A 13051-nucleotide genomic window follows, 5' to 3' on the forward strand; every position below is an offset into this window, starting at 1 on the left:
ACTGAGCTATATTTCATTGTTCCAGCATCCTTCACCAGTGTACATTTCCCACCCCCAATGTTCCCAGTTTCCCCTCCCCCAAACTGTCTTTTTCATCAGGCACTACTCCCCCGCACCCCCCCCACCCCCGCCTTTCGTACTTCAGGGTTTGCAGTACAGGTACTGAAGGTTTCTCGCGTATAGCCCTTGACCTCCTTTCTGCACTCAGCACTTGTCCAGAGTGATCATGTCCAACTGTCATTGCCTTAGTTGTCCCTTCGCTGTCCTAACTGCCCACCCCCCTCTCCACTTGGGGCAAGCTTTCACCCACGGACCAGTCCTCCTCATCCTCGTTTCCTGCTCTCCTAGTTTTAGTCTCATACTATGCTTTTTTTATATCCTGCAAATGAGTGCCATCATTTTATGTCTGTCCCTCTCCCTCTGAACGATCTGTCTTTTCTCGGAGCTTGGCTGCGGCATCCTTGTCCCCTCCCCAGACTCCTAGCTCCTCGAAGCCCGTGCTATCACCCAGACGTCCTGCTGCTGGCATTTGCTGTTCTCCTGAGTGTCTCTCAAACAGAGTCGTTAAAGCCCGCCTTTATGGCACAGTTCCTGAGTGCGGAAGGAGCAACGTGGTTTCTTCATCTCACAAGAAAAGTTACCTGGCCCAGGGGCTGCAGCCGAGGTGGCCTTGGAACCAGAGAAAAGCTGATCCCCGCTTCCAGCCACTCTACAGCTGCCTGCAGCACCCTTATAAAGCTCTTTTCTCTTTTTGTTTCTATTTCCTTCACTGCCAGTGTAGTATAAAACGAAGTAACTTGGGGCCGGAGCAATGGTACTGTGAGCGGGTCATTTGCTTTGCACATGGGCTGGCCTGGATTTGATCCCTGGTATCCCATATTGGTCCCTCAAGTACCACCAGGAGTCATTCCTGAGTGCAGAGCCAGGAGTTATTCCTAAGCATCACTGGGTGTGAACCAAAAAGGAAGAAAAAAAAAAAGATGTAACTTGAATATACAATGAGTTGAAGAAGTACCCAGTGCAATGTGTAGGAAAAGAGGACGGATCTTCATTCCTCCCCAGGGAGGCCATGCCCCCCACCCACGCCCCGTGGCTACTGTGAATTAAGTTCCTCTTCCTTAGCATCCCTGTGAGAAAGGAAGTCCCCTTGGAAGAGCTCAGTGGGGCTCTAGGCTGGCATCCCTGCCAGCAGGTGGAGACAGCGAGTTCAGTGAGCCTGAATAGAGACCAGGAGTTTTTTACCGGGCTCCCTTGGGCTCTATCCCCCATCTCTTTCATCTGCCAAAATCAAAAGAGCAAAATCATCAACAACACAAAGAGTTCCATACAGAAAAAATCCAGAAGACATCGGTCTCTTTCCTCTTGATGAAATTTCATGCATTATAGATTAGCGCTGTGGAATGTTCAGGAGACAGTTCCCGCCTGTCTTGTCAGATGAAGCCCCATCTACCAAAGAGGGCGGTCCCATACCCCCTGCACACACACACACACACACACACACACACACACACACACACACACACACACCACCCCCAGAGGTGCCAGAACAGCCCTGCAAACTCTGGGTTTTGTTTTGTTTTTTTGTTTTTTGTTTTTTGTTTGTTTGTTTGCTTTTTGGGTCATACCTGGCAATGCACAGGGGTTACTCCTGGCTCATGCACTCAGGAATCACTCCTGGAAGTGCTTGGGGGACCATATGGGATGATGCTGGAAATCAAACCCAGGTCAGTCACGTGCAGGGCAAATGCCCTACCCGCTGTGCTATCGCTCCAGCCCGCAGCCCTGCAAATTCTGATGAATGCAGTGGTGATCTCTGTCCATCCATTCACCTGAAGGTCGATTTCCAAGGAGAACTGATTAAATTTTTTTTTTCTCCCTGAGAAGGGGCTGGTCGGCCAAATAAACCTGGGACCGCATGTCACTAGCTTCTTTTCCTCTCCTGGTTTCGGGCACTGTGTGGGAATCTGGTGCCCTGTGCAAGGACGTGGACGGAGCCCCCAGGCTGTGAGCTCAGTAGAGCCGTCACACTGGACCAGAACTCAGCCATATGCTGGTCTGGTGGTCTCGAGAGGAAAATGCTCCCCGGGAGGGCACAGAAACCCTAAGAAATGGGTCAGGGTGGGGGTGTTGGCTCAGGAGGAAGGAGCCTGGGGAGCTGGCTCTGGCGGGCACCCACGGCATGTCTCAGACTTTAGAGGAGACCCAACCAGCTGGCAGGAGGGACCCCAGGGAGCCAGTGACCCCCCCCAATCCCCCGCACCAGGGGCAGGACAAAGCCAGGCCACCTCCTGCCTTCTGCAGTTCAGAAGCTTTGACCCCAACACCGCCCCATGACTGACCCCTGTGACCTCACCCCTGGCCTCTCTTCTTCCACAGCAATCCCAGCCCCTCTTCCCTCTCCCGGGAGAAGAGACACCCAAGGCCTGGTCACTGGAGGGTACACGCCTGCCCCCGAGGGAGGAGAGGGCTGGGGGCAGCTGGATGAGTATTGACCGACTGGACGACACAGGTAAGCTCAGAGCAGCATCGGGGGGGGGGGGGCCGGGGGGGTTTCCAAGGGGATGTGTGGTGGCCTCTGGTCCAGCCCCCGATAGATAGAGGCGGATGACACTTTCATAGGTGCTCAAGCCATAAGTCCTATGAGGTTGCTGGGCAGGCCTGGATACCCAATCCAGCCTCTCAGGCCCTGGCCTCCTCTGGTTCTCCCAGTGTCCACTCCACCCTGGTGTGTGTCCGGAGAGCCCTCAAGGACCCCCAAGCACTGGGCAGTGTACATGACCGCCCCACCCTACCCTGTTTATTTTATGGGCACTGGGCAGCTAGCTGTGCTCTGGGGTGTGGGGGAGCAAAACACCTTTTCCCTCGTGGATCTGCCAGTCTCTGGGGTCTCTGAATCCGCTTCTGGGCCTGATGGTGGAGAAGAAGGGCCTGCAGACCTCCCGGGCCCTGTCCACCACTCCCCTCGCGCCCACCGCCATGTGCAGCCCCGTCTTCATGTGGGGGGTGGGCAGGAAAGGGTCCTCTTGGCAGGACCAACACAGCCCAACAGCACCCTCTGCCCTTGGATGGGCAAGCTTCCTGCTAGAATCTAGAACTTTCCACCTCTATACCAAGCGATCAAATGCCTCTCCTAAGTCTCAACACCTGTGGCTCAAGCTCCACTCCAGAGCTCTGGGTCAAGTGATACCCCCCAGGAGTTGGCTCAGGTAGGCGGAACTGCCTTCCGGGAGTTGTATCAGAAGGCGGGGCAAGGCTGGCAGTCACGGAGGCCGAAGCCAAGCCGGAAAGACACCCCGGGCACGGATGCCCAGGTCTGCTTCCTTCTTCACCTGCTCACACCTGGGCTCACCGGGACACACTGACCAAGGAGGCAGGCACACGACACTAACCCTTAATAGCATTTTCAATTCACGGCACCGGACCCATTTCCCTAATCAAGACAGGCGATAGCACAGTGCGTAGGGAGTTTGCCTTGCACACGGCCAACCCTGTTTTGATCCCCAGCATCCCATATGGTTCCCTGAGCACCGCCAGGGGTGATTTATGAGTGCAGAGAGAGGAGTAAGCCCAGAGCATTGCTGGGTAGGGGCCAAAAACAAAATTTTAAAAAAAAAAGCAAATTATCCATAAAAATAGCCTGTATCAGACATACACTCCTTAAGGCTCTGCTGTCATTTCTACTCTCAAAGGAGAAAGACAAAGACAAAAACAGCTGCATAACAGCTTAGACAGCTTCCATTGTTACCAAATGCAAAACATTTTAAAAAGAAACAACATTAAATATTTTTCAGTCTTCCTAGAAGGCTTTCCCAAAAGTGATTGTTTCCAAGAGACCCTTTAGTGCCTGTCAGTTGGAAGGAGATTCTCTAAGAGCGTGAATGTTCCTTGTGCGCGCTCAGGACTAGCGGTCTGGGATTGGACACATCAGTCAGTGCTTGGGGCTCCTCCCAGCTCTGAGCGTGGGGTTGCTCCTGGTGAGTGCTCCAGGGACTCCATCTTTGGTTCTTGGGTGCGGGGGGGGGGGGTCACACGAGAGGTGCTCAGGGCTTCCTTCTGGCTACGTCCCTTCCCCATCTGGGCCAACTGTCTGTTGGCCTTGCGCATGGGGGCAGAGCCCCGGGGAGGGCTTGGACAGTCACCTCCCCGGCTCACTGATAACTCTGCGGTTTCCCTCCCCCCTGCCCCAGGGCCCTCCCCGCTGTTGCAGAGTCCTGATGGGAACTGGCTGGCCCTCCGGACCGCCCCTCCAGCCGGCAGCCGCCTGCTGGCCCAGCCCAGCGCCTCGTTCCAAGCCCTGGAAGCCGCCTCCGGCCCTGCCTCCGCCTACGAGATGGGCTCCGACAGCGAGGAGGACTTCGACTGGAGCGAGGCCTTGAGCACGCTGTGCCCGCAGCCCTGGGGCCTCCGCAGAAGCCCCCGGCCCCGGCCCACGCAGACCCCAGGCCTGGACCAAGGTCCCCCAGCCGCTGCCGCCGCCGCCCCCTCACCCGGGCTCTGCTCCACCCTGGAGGCGACGTGCTCTGACTCGGAGACCTCATCGGCGGGCTCCTCCCGGGACGCAGGGGGCAGGGCCAGACTGTCCTGGGCGCCCAGGAAGCCCCCCCGGAGCCCCGCCGTCCAGAAGATGCGCCTCCAGGCAGAGCTGGATGTGAACTTCAACCCCCAGGCGGCCAGCAGGGAGACCTCGGACAGCAGCGAGCCTGAGGAGGCCCCCAGCGCCGCCGACCACAGGGCCAGGAGGTGGAGGAGGGCCCGAGGGGGCTCTGAGGAGCTGAGCAAGGAACTCTCGGCCCCCAGCGCCCAGGACCAGGAGCTGAGACCACATCAGGTAATGAAACCTGTGTGTGCAGACACACTCACACACAAGCACACATAACACACATACGGACCCACACACTCAGATACACACGGGCACTATCACACACACATACACACGCAAACACTCGTACACACACGCATACACACTCACACTCACACCTATACATACTCTCACAGACACACAAATACACTCACACACATACACATTCACACACAAACTATCACACACGCATACACACGCCCATGCAGTCCCTCACACACACACGCATACACACACGCACTCTCTCACACACACATTCTTACATGCACATACGTTCTCACACACTCACACATGCCCACATCCACATGCTCACACTTACAGACCCTCATACACACACTCACACACATACATATATGCACACACAGGCACATGCTCATACATACATGCATGCTCACACACACACTCACAAATACACATACACCCATGTTGCACACTCATACATGCACACTCACTCACCCTTACATGCACACACTCTCAAATACACACACGCCCATGTTACACACACACACACACACACACACACACACACACACACACTCACTCACTCACCCTTACATGCACCACGTTGCTTTGCTTACAGGTTCAGCCAGTTCATCCTTCCGCCCTCGGATCAGGGTTAGGTGGGGATGCTGGTGGCGGGGCGGCCAGGGACGCCTAGTGGGTGCTCCCGAGACCGGGTGTGCGCGCCGGCGCCACCCACAGCAAGGCGCGTGTTCTGCCGCTGAAGCCAAACAGTACCCCCCCCAAACAGCTTGGTTTCTGTTCCCTGAGAGTATCCTGCTGTGCTCACCCCCCAACCCCCCGCCCCCACCAAGGCCCTCTGGGGACCGGCCACTGAACTAGGCAGAGTCCCTGCAGTCTGCCCGCATAATCATTTCTCTATTCACAAGTGCGGCTGTGGCCTGTGGCCTGTGCTCTGAAGGTTTCCGTGCCCCGAAGGGGGCCTTGGATGGTGCCGTTAGGAAGAGGAGAGCCGGAGTTCCTGCCCTGTGGGCTCCGCCTTCCGGCGTGAGCGGTCCCTCTGTGCTCCTGGAGGAACCACTGCCTCTTCCCGCCGTCCTTGCGGCTTATTCCCTGCTACCGGAAGCCCTCCCCTGCCTTGACTGTGTGCTTCTGCCCAGGCAGGCTCTGCTCCCCAAGCAGCCCGGGGCAGGCCTTCGGGGGCAGCTCTGCCACCCCAGGGCCCAGGCAGCATCGCGTCCTTGTGCCAAACCAAAGCCCAGGTGGCAGAAAACCGCCGGTGGGGACCCCCAGACCTCCAGAGCGCTACTTGGATGCCCCTTTAGAGGGCGGGGGGGCTGGGTGTAAGATGTTTCTGTGGGAGGGGCTGGAGCAATAGCACAGCAGGTAGGGCGTTTGCCTTGTATGCGGCCAACCCGGGTTCGATTCCCAGCATCCCATATGGTCCCCTGAGCACCGTCAGGGGTGATTCCTGAGTGCAGAGCCAGGAGTAACCCCTGAGCATCGCCAGGTGTGATCCCAAAAAAAAAAAAAAAGATGTTTCTGTGGGAGCCAGCTTGAGCCTAGAAAGTGAGAAAGGCCCCAGGAGGGACAGGAAAAGCAACTGGGCCTCTAGGGACCCTCTGAGCAGCCGTGGGCGTGGGAGTGAAGAGGGGCGGGAGGTTGTGGGGATCCTCCGTGCTCAGCCCCCCGCCTCTCATTGGTGGACAGTGACCTGGGGTGTGGGGGGTGGGCGTTAACTCCATACAGAGCCCGATTTGCATGGATAGAGCCTGAGAAGCCCCCGAGAGGGAGGAGGGTGGGGAAGGGGGATAGCGAATTGTCAGTGGGCCGGGAGAGACCCTCATTGGCAGCAGGCAGCTCCCGCGAGACCCCAGGGTACAGGTGGGGGACATCCCCAGTGATCACTCTAGTGACTGTCAATGGCTGTGTCAGCCAGACCCGGGCCCCCGTAACATGGTTGTGGGTTCCGCAACCTATGTGCCTGTCACGGTTCAAGGGCCTCTCTTTCACTCTTGTGTGCACCACTCTGAAACAAGCCCACCAAACACCTGCCGTGTGGAATCCCTGCCACCATAGAGGCGCAATAGAAAGTCTGTTCAGTGGCCAGTCCTGTGACCTCGCCAGCTCAAGGGGGAGACCTTTCCGGGGACGTGGGGCGACTTGGCCCAGAAGATGTTCTGAGTGTCTGCACGGTTCTGTGGAGCCATCAAATGTTGTGTCTGCACGCCGTGGCAGCTTCCTGTTTAGTCTGAGGCGGCATGAAAGTTGTCTTCTGCCTGGGTCTCTCTGCAAGGCATTGATGGGAGAACGGCTAGACCTGGATCAGCAGAGGGACCAGACCTGAGCGCCCGCTGCCTCGGTGGCAGTGTCCCCTCTTCCCCACTAGGTGGCGATAGTGTTGCACATTCCCACTGTCTTCCCTTCCAATTCTCTTAGCAATAGCTCAAAAAAAAAAAAAATCATCTCTGGTACTAGCTCTTTTTCCTAAAGTGTCCCCCACCCCGTGCCTTTAAAGGGGGTGGCAGGGCCTTTCCTGAGTCCTTTGTCTTAATTGTGTTGCACAATAGCGATGAAAACAACAACAACAACAACACACGGGGCTGGAGCGATAGCACAGTGGGTAAGGCATTTGCCTTGTCTGCGGCTGACTGGGGTTCGATTCCCAGCATCCCATGTGGTCCCCCAAGCACGGCCAGGAGTAATTCCTGAGTGCAGAGCCAGGAGTGACCCCTGTGCATCACTGGGTGTGACCCAAAAAAAGAAAACTAAACAACACGGAAGCGTCCAGATACAGACCCTTGGACCACAGTTCTAAATCCCTGTTATCTGGAGTTGTCCTTAGGAATTCACATGCGTGTTTAGAAAGTTCTATAACTCTATCTGTGTTTTAGCAAAAAAATGACCTTTTACTCTCCGTGTCCTTTCATCTCTTCCTCCTTCCAGTTAAGTGACAACGATGTCGGCTTTGTAGATCCCCCCCGGAGTACCTGGGAAATACTCTTTCACAGTTGTCCAAAGGGGAGCGTGGGGCTTGGAAGCGCTGGTCTAGGCTGCAGACAGGGAGGTTACCCTACTGGACTCAGATCTGAAAGCAGCGGTCTAATGGAAGTCAGTCTTGCTACCACCTTGGCCAGGCCCCGGAAAAGCTCAGGCTGAGCATAAAAGCCCAATCCCTGCGTTTCGCACTGCCCCGTGGAGGGTGGAACGGACAGTCGGTTCTCCTGGGACTTCTCGAGGTTTGATATTGAGACATTATAAGCAAGGTCGCAGGGCATGTCCTGGTGTGAACTTGTGTCTAAAGCATCATAAAGGGCCAGAGTGAGAGCACCACAGGCGGGGCACTTGCCTTCCACGCAGCAACCCGCGTTGGAGCCTTGGATCCAGGTGGTCCCCCGGGCGCCGACAGGAGTGACCCGAGAGCAGACAGGAGTAAGCCCTGAGCACCACTAGGTGTGGCCCCCAAAACACAAATCAATAAATAAATAAGTGTACAGTAAGTAGGATTGCTGACTCGAGGGGCATATGGCTCTTTCATTTTAATGAGCACTTGCCAGATTTAGCTCCCCAAACCTCCTAGCAGTTTCTGTCCCGCGGGAGACTGGGTGAGCATGCCTTCTCATGTTGTCAACAGTACTTAGTGTTGTCAGCCTGTTAAATGGTTGCCAACTTTTTGTGAGGGGGGAAAAACAGTCTTTTTAGTTAACATTTTCATAGAAGCTGTTGAGGTTGAGGGGGTTTATGCCTATATTTAAAGCCATTTGCATTTTGTCTTGAGTGAGAAGCACACAGACACACACATGCCACGCACATATGTATGTGTTCCTTTTATTATTTTGTTGGACTATTTGTCTTTGATATTGATTTTTAGGAATTAATTCCATTTTGCATGATGGCTACTCCTTGAAAATACGCTACTCTTGTCTGTCATTTTTGCCTATTATTTTGGAAATTTTTGTAGCAGGAATTTTTTTGTTTGATTAGTATAAGTTTATAAATTATTTCCCCTTTATTTAACTGTTTTTGAGGTTATAAGAATAATTTCTTACTTTTCCCCTAATTTTCTGTAGTGTTTTTTAATATTTGGGGGGGATTGTTTTTGTTTTGGGGACATACCCAGTGGTGCTCAGAGCTTACTCCTGGCTCTGTGCTCAGGGATTACTCCATGGGGCTTGGGGGACCATTTGGGGTGCCCGGGATTAAACCTAGATTGACTGCATGCAAGACAAGTGCCTAAACCGCCGTAATGTCTCTCCAGCGCCAATTCTCAAAATCTATAACCCAGCTGCACTTTTCTAGAGGGTTGAGGTAAGATTTGAGGTAAGGTAACCTGGTTTTTGTTTTGTTTTGTTTTTTTCAACCAAACATGTGTCAGCAGATCACTAAGTATTTCAGCTGGTCTGCTGACTTCAATATCTCTTGTAATCTAAAATAAAGTTCCTTTATCTTGTGAGCCTAGTTTTCCCTCTGTATTGTTCCAGGGACCAAGAAGTCCCATTCACGGACAAATAGGGCTGTGTTCCCATTATAATAACTTCATGATGTACTTTGATCTCTGATAAATTATCCCTTCGCTGTTATTTTGTTGATTTTTTTATAAAGTTGTCTGAATGTTATCATTTTTGACTTATATAAATTACTTTTTTTAACCTGCTTAAATTTCAAAACAAAAACTTTTTAGTTTTGATTGGATTACACCAGATGTATTTATTTGAGAATAATTGATATCCTTAAATGTTGAGTCTCTATTTCAGGATGTCACTTTGTCTTCACTTGTTTTTAGTAAAGTTTTGTAGATTTTTTTCCAGCTCTTACACTTTTATTGTCATTATTTCATATATATATGAACTATATGTTTTTGTTGGGTTTTTTGTTTGTTTTATTTTTCCAGGTATTGAACCACTGAGCCACATGTCTGTTTTCTAGAAGGTTTTGCTTTAGTTCTGGTTTTGGCTCAGACTCTGCTTTGCTAAGAGGTTATTCCAAGCTCATTCCTCAGGGTTCGCTCCTAGTGGTGCTTAGGGAAACTTACAGTGCTGGAAGTTGAACCCAGGGCCCCATGTGAGCAATGCAAGCACTCTCTCCCTCTGAGTCGCATCCTGACCCAAAATTTTATTCTTTTCTTGAGAAGAGCGGGTAGGACATTTACCTTGCATGCGGCTGACCCGGGTTTGATTCCTCCGCCCCTCTTGGAGAGCCCAGCAAGCTACTGAGAGTATCCTGCCCACACAGCTGAGCCTGGCAAGCTACCCGAGGCGTATTGGATATGCCAAAAACAGTAACAACAAGTCTCACAATGGAGACCTTACTGGTGCCCACTTGAGCAAATCGATGAACAATGGGATGACAGTGATACAGTGATTATAAATGAGATATACTTATCTTTTATGTCTTAGAGTTGGCTTTTGCTAGTATGATTTTATATTTGTGTTTTACAACTTAGCACACCAATAATTTCTTGTTACAATTTTAATTAGAACTTTAATTTTTAACTCATTTTAATTATTTTTGCTGATTCTCCCTCTTTTCCTTTCCATTGTCACTGCCACTGTCATCCTGTTGCTCATTGATTTGCTCAAGCGGGCACCAGTAATGTCTCCATTGTGAGACTTGTTACTGTTTTTGGCATATCGAATATGCCACAGGTAGCTTGCCAGGCTCTGCCGTGCGGGCAGGATAATCTCGGTAGCTTGCTGGGCTCTCCGAGAGGGATGGAGGAATCAAACCTGGGTCGGCCACGTGCAAGGCAAACGACCTACCTTCTCCTGCTGGTCGTATAATATAGGTACCAACCAGGGCACCTCAAGGACACTCTGGGCTTCCTGTCCCTGTTGCTGCTGCCTTAGTTACCTTCTGCTAGTGCTTCATCTGGCAGGATGCTTCCCACTAAATTTAGTGAATTTAGCAAAATAGGGCAGTGTTTCTCTATTGCTAGCTTCCTAAAACACCTCAATCAAGTGTGTGAGTTATTTTATTAACTGCTTCTTAACTTCTAGCAGTTAATTTTAGATAATGTGTCAATGTAGTAAATCAGTCATAGATTTTTTTAAGTGAATTGAGCCCAGGGCCTCACAGAGGCCAGACAAGTGCTCTGCCTCAGCTACATCCCCAGGGAAATCAGATTTTTAACCCTTTTTTTAAAAAAAAAATCAACTTTATTGGTTGAAGTTCTATGATTTCTGATACTCTTAGTGATGGTTTCCTGTGAACATAATCCCTACACCAGCCCATCATCACTGTACCCCACCTCCCTGCCCAAGGACCCTAACCCCCAGCCCTTTCAAACACCCCCCCCCAACTCACAGACTCACTTTTGTGGATAAGTTCTCCCATTGTGTTGTCTTTGCCCTTTGTTGTTACCCTAATGCATATCTTTTTATTTTTTAATTGTTCTAGCTACATTTATTTATCTGTTTTCTGTTGAATCACTGTGAGGTACAGTTATAAAACTTTCATGTTTGAGTTTCAGTCATACAATGATCGAACACCCATCCCTCCACCAGTGCACATTCTCCACCACCAATGTCCCCAGTATCCCTCCCCCCACCCTATCTCACTCCTCCCCCTGCCTCTCTGGCAAGACAATTTCCCTCTTACTCTCTCTCTCTCTAGTTGTGGGTATTATGGTTTGCAATACAGATATCAAGTGGCCATCATGTTTGGTCCTTTATCTACTTTCAGTGCACATCTCCCATCCTAGTGATCTCTCCAACCATCATTGACTTATCCTAGATACCTTCTCCCCTGGCTCATAAAGCAGGCTTTTAACTGTGGAGCAATCTTCCTGGCTTTTGTCTGTACTGTCCTTGGGTGTTAGTCTCATATTATGATATTTTATATTCCACAAATGAGTATAGTCATTCTATGTCTGCCCCTCTCTTTGTGACTTATTTCACTTAGCATGATACTCTCCATGACCATCCACTGATAAGCAAATTTCCTGACTTCATCTTTCCTAACAGCTGCATAGTATTCCATTGCATAGATGAACTAAAATTTTTTAACCAGTCATCCATTCTCAGGCACTCAGTTGTCTCCAGATTCTGGCTATTGTGAGTAGTGCTGTTAACGCTTATCTTTAAGTGCAAAATTGTCAATTTTCTACAACATGAATGGAACTAAAGGGTAGTATACAATCATAGATTTTTTTAATTTTGAATCTTCTGTTTATTAATTGCATAAATCTATTTGGATTGTATATCCTTTCCAAAAAGTCCTGATTTGTATTTTCATATTTTCACTACATGATTTCTTGTTTAGTTTTGGTACCAGATTTTACTAATTATTTAACAAAGATGCCCTTTTTTACAATTTTCTACAGCATTTTATATAACATGACCACCATCTGAAAGCCTGAAAGAATTCACCAACTGACAAAACTTTACAGGTCTTCCCCTAATAAAAAAAAAATCCTTGCTTACAAAATATTTCTTAATACATGTAGAAAATATAATAGAAATGTATTTGAAAACAGGAAAGTAAAAATATATCAGTAATTTAAAAAGCAAAGTCCAAAAAATCATCAAGTTTCATTGCTAAAATTAAAAGCTGGCATCATCTATTGTGTGTTTATAGAAATGAACAGTTCTGTTTGCAATTCACAAGTTTCGATGTGTAGGGTGGCCATTTTTAAAGTTTTCTAAATTGATTATGAGTTCCAAGATGATGCTCCTTGTAGCCAAAACTATAAGCTAATTAAGAAGGTTAGGTAATTTTTTACTTTGTCTTAGTTGCAAACGTTTAGCACTATGAAATTGTGAACAATACATAGAACTTAGGAGACGTTTCCTCTGCCGGGTATTTGAAACAGGGGATATTACTGGGATTTACTTTGTGGTGTAATGCACAACCCAGGTGTGTTTGAACACAGCCCTTCTCTGTTAGAGAACAGAGCTGGGTGGACATTGCTCTGGGCATCCGCTGGCTAGACCAGTGCTGTCTCCGGCAACTCGCGTTCATTTACTGCTCCTGTCTGCCCATCTTCATGCCCCTAGTTCTCCACCCTCCCTTTCTGTCCTTCTCATTGTTCCACGTTCCTCTTGCTTGTCTCTTTAGAGTTAACTGGAAGAAGGAGCCCTGTGGTACTATTCCGCTCCTTCCTGTGAAGCACTGCCCCTTGCCAGCTCTGCCGAATAGATAAACCCTCCCTCCGGGGGCCAGAGAGATAGTCCAGTGAGTAGGGCGCTTGCCTTGCATACAACCCACCCAGGTTTGATCCCCAGCTTCCCATAC

The 13051-nt window shown here is 50.3% G+C and overlaps 1 protein-coding gene across 3 annotated transcripts in view; it reads left to right on the forward strand.

Moving 5' to 3' along the window:
• Positions 1-13051, forward strand: part of MYRIP (myosin VIIA and Rab interacting protein) — a 345140-nt gene that overhangs the window by 275019 nt on the left and 57070 nt on the right. For all 3 annotated transcript variants that reach the window (XM_055135103.1, XM_055135102.1, XM_055135104.1), the window contains 2 exons: positions 2377-2509; positions 4188-4828. In XM_055135103.1, coding sequence (XP_054991078.1) covers positions 2377-2509; positions 4188-4828 — 774 coding nt within the window. The remainder of the gene's footprint in view (positions 1-2376; positions 2510-4187; positions 4829-13051) is intronic.

The sequence above is a fragment of the Sorex araneus genome, chromosome 4, assembly GCF_027595985.1.
Source record: "Sorex araneus isolate mSorAra2 chromosome 4, mSorAra2.pri, whole genome shotgun sequence".
Classification (NCBI taxonomy): Eukaryota; Metazoa; Chordata; class Mammalia; order Eulipotyphla; family Soricidae; genus Sorex; species Sorex araneus.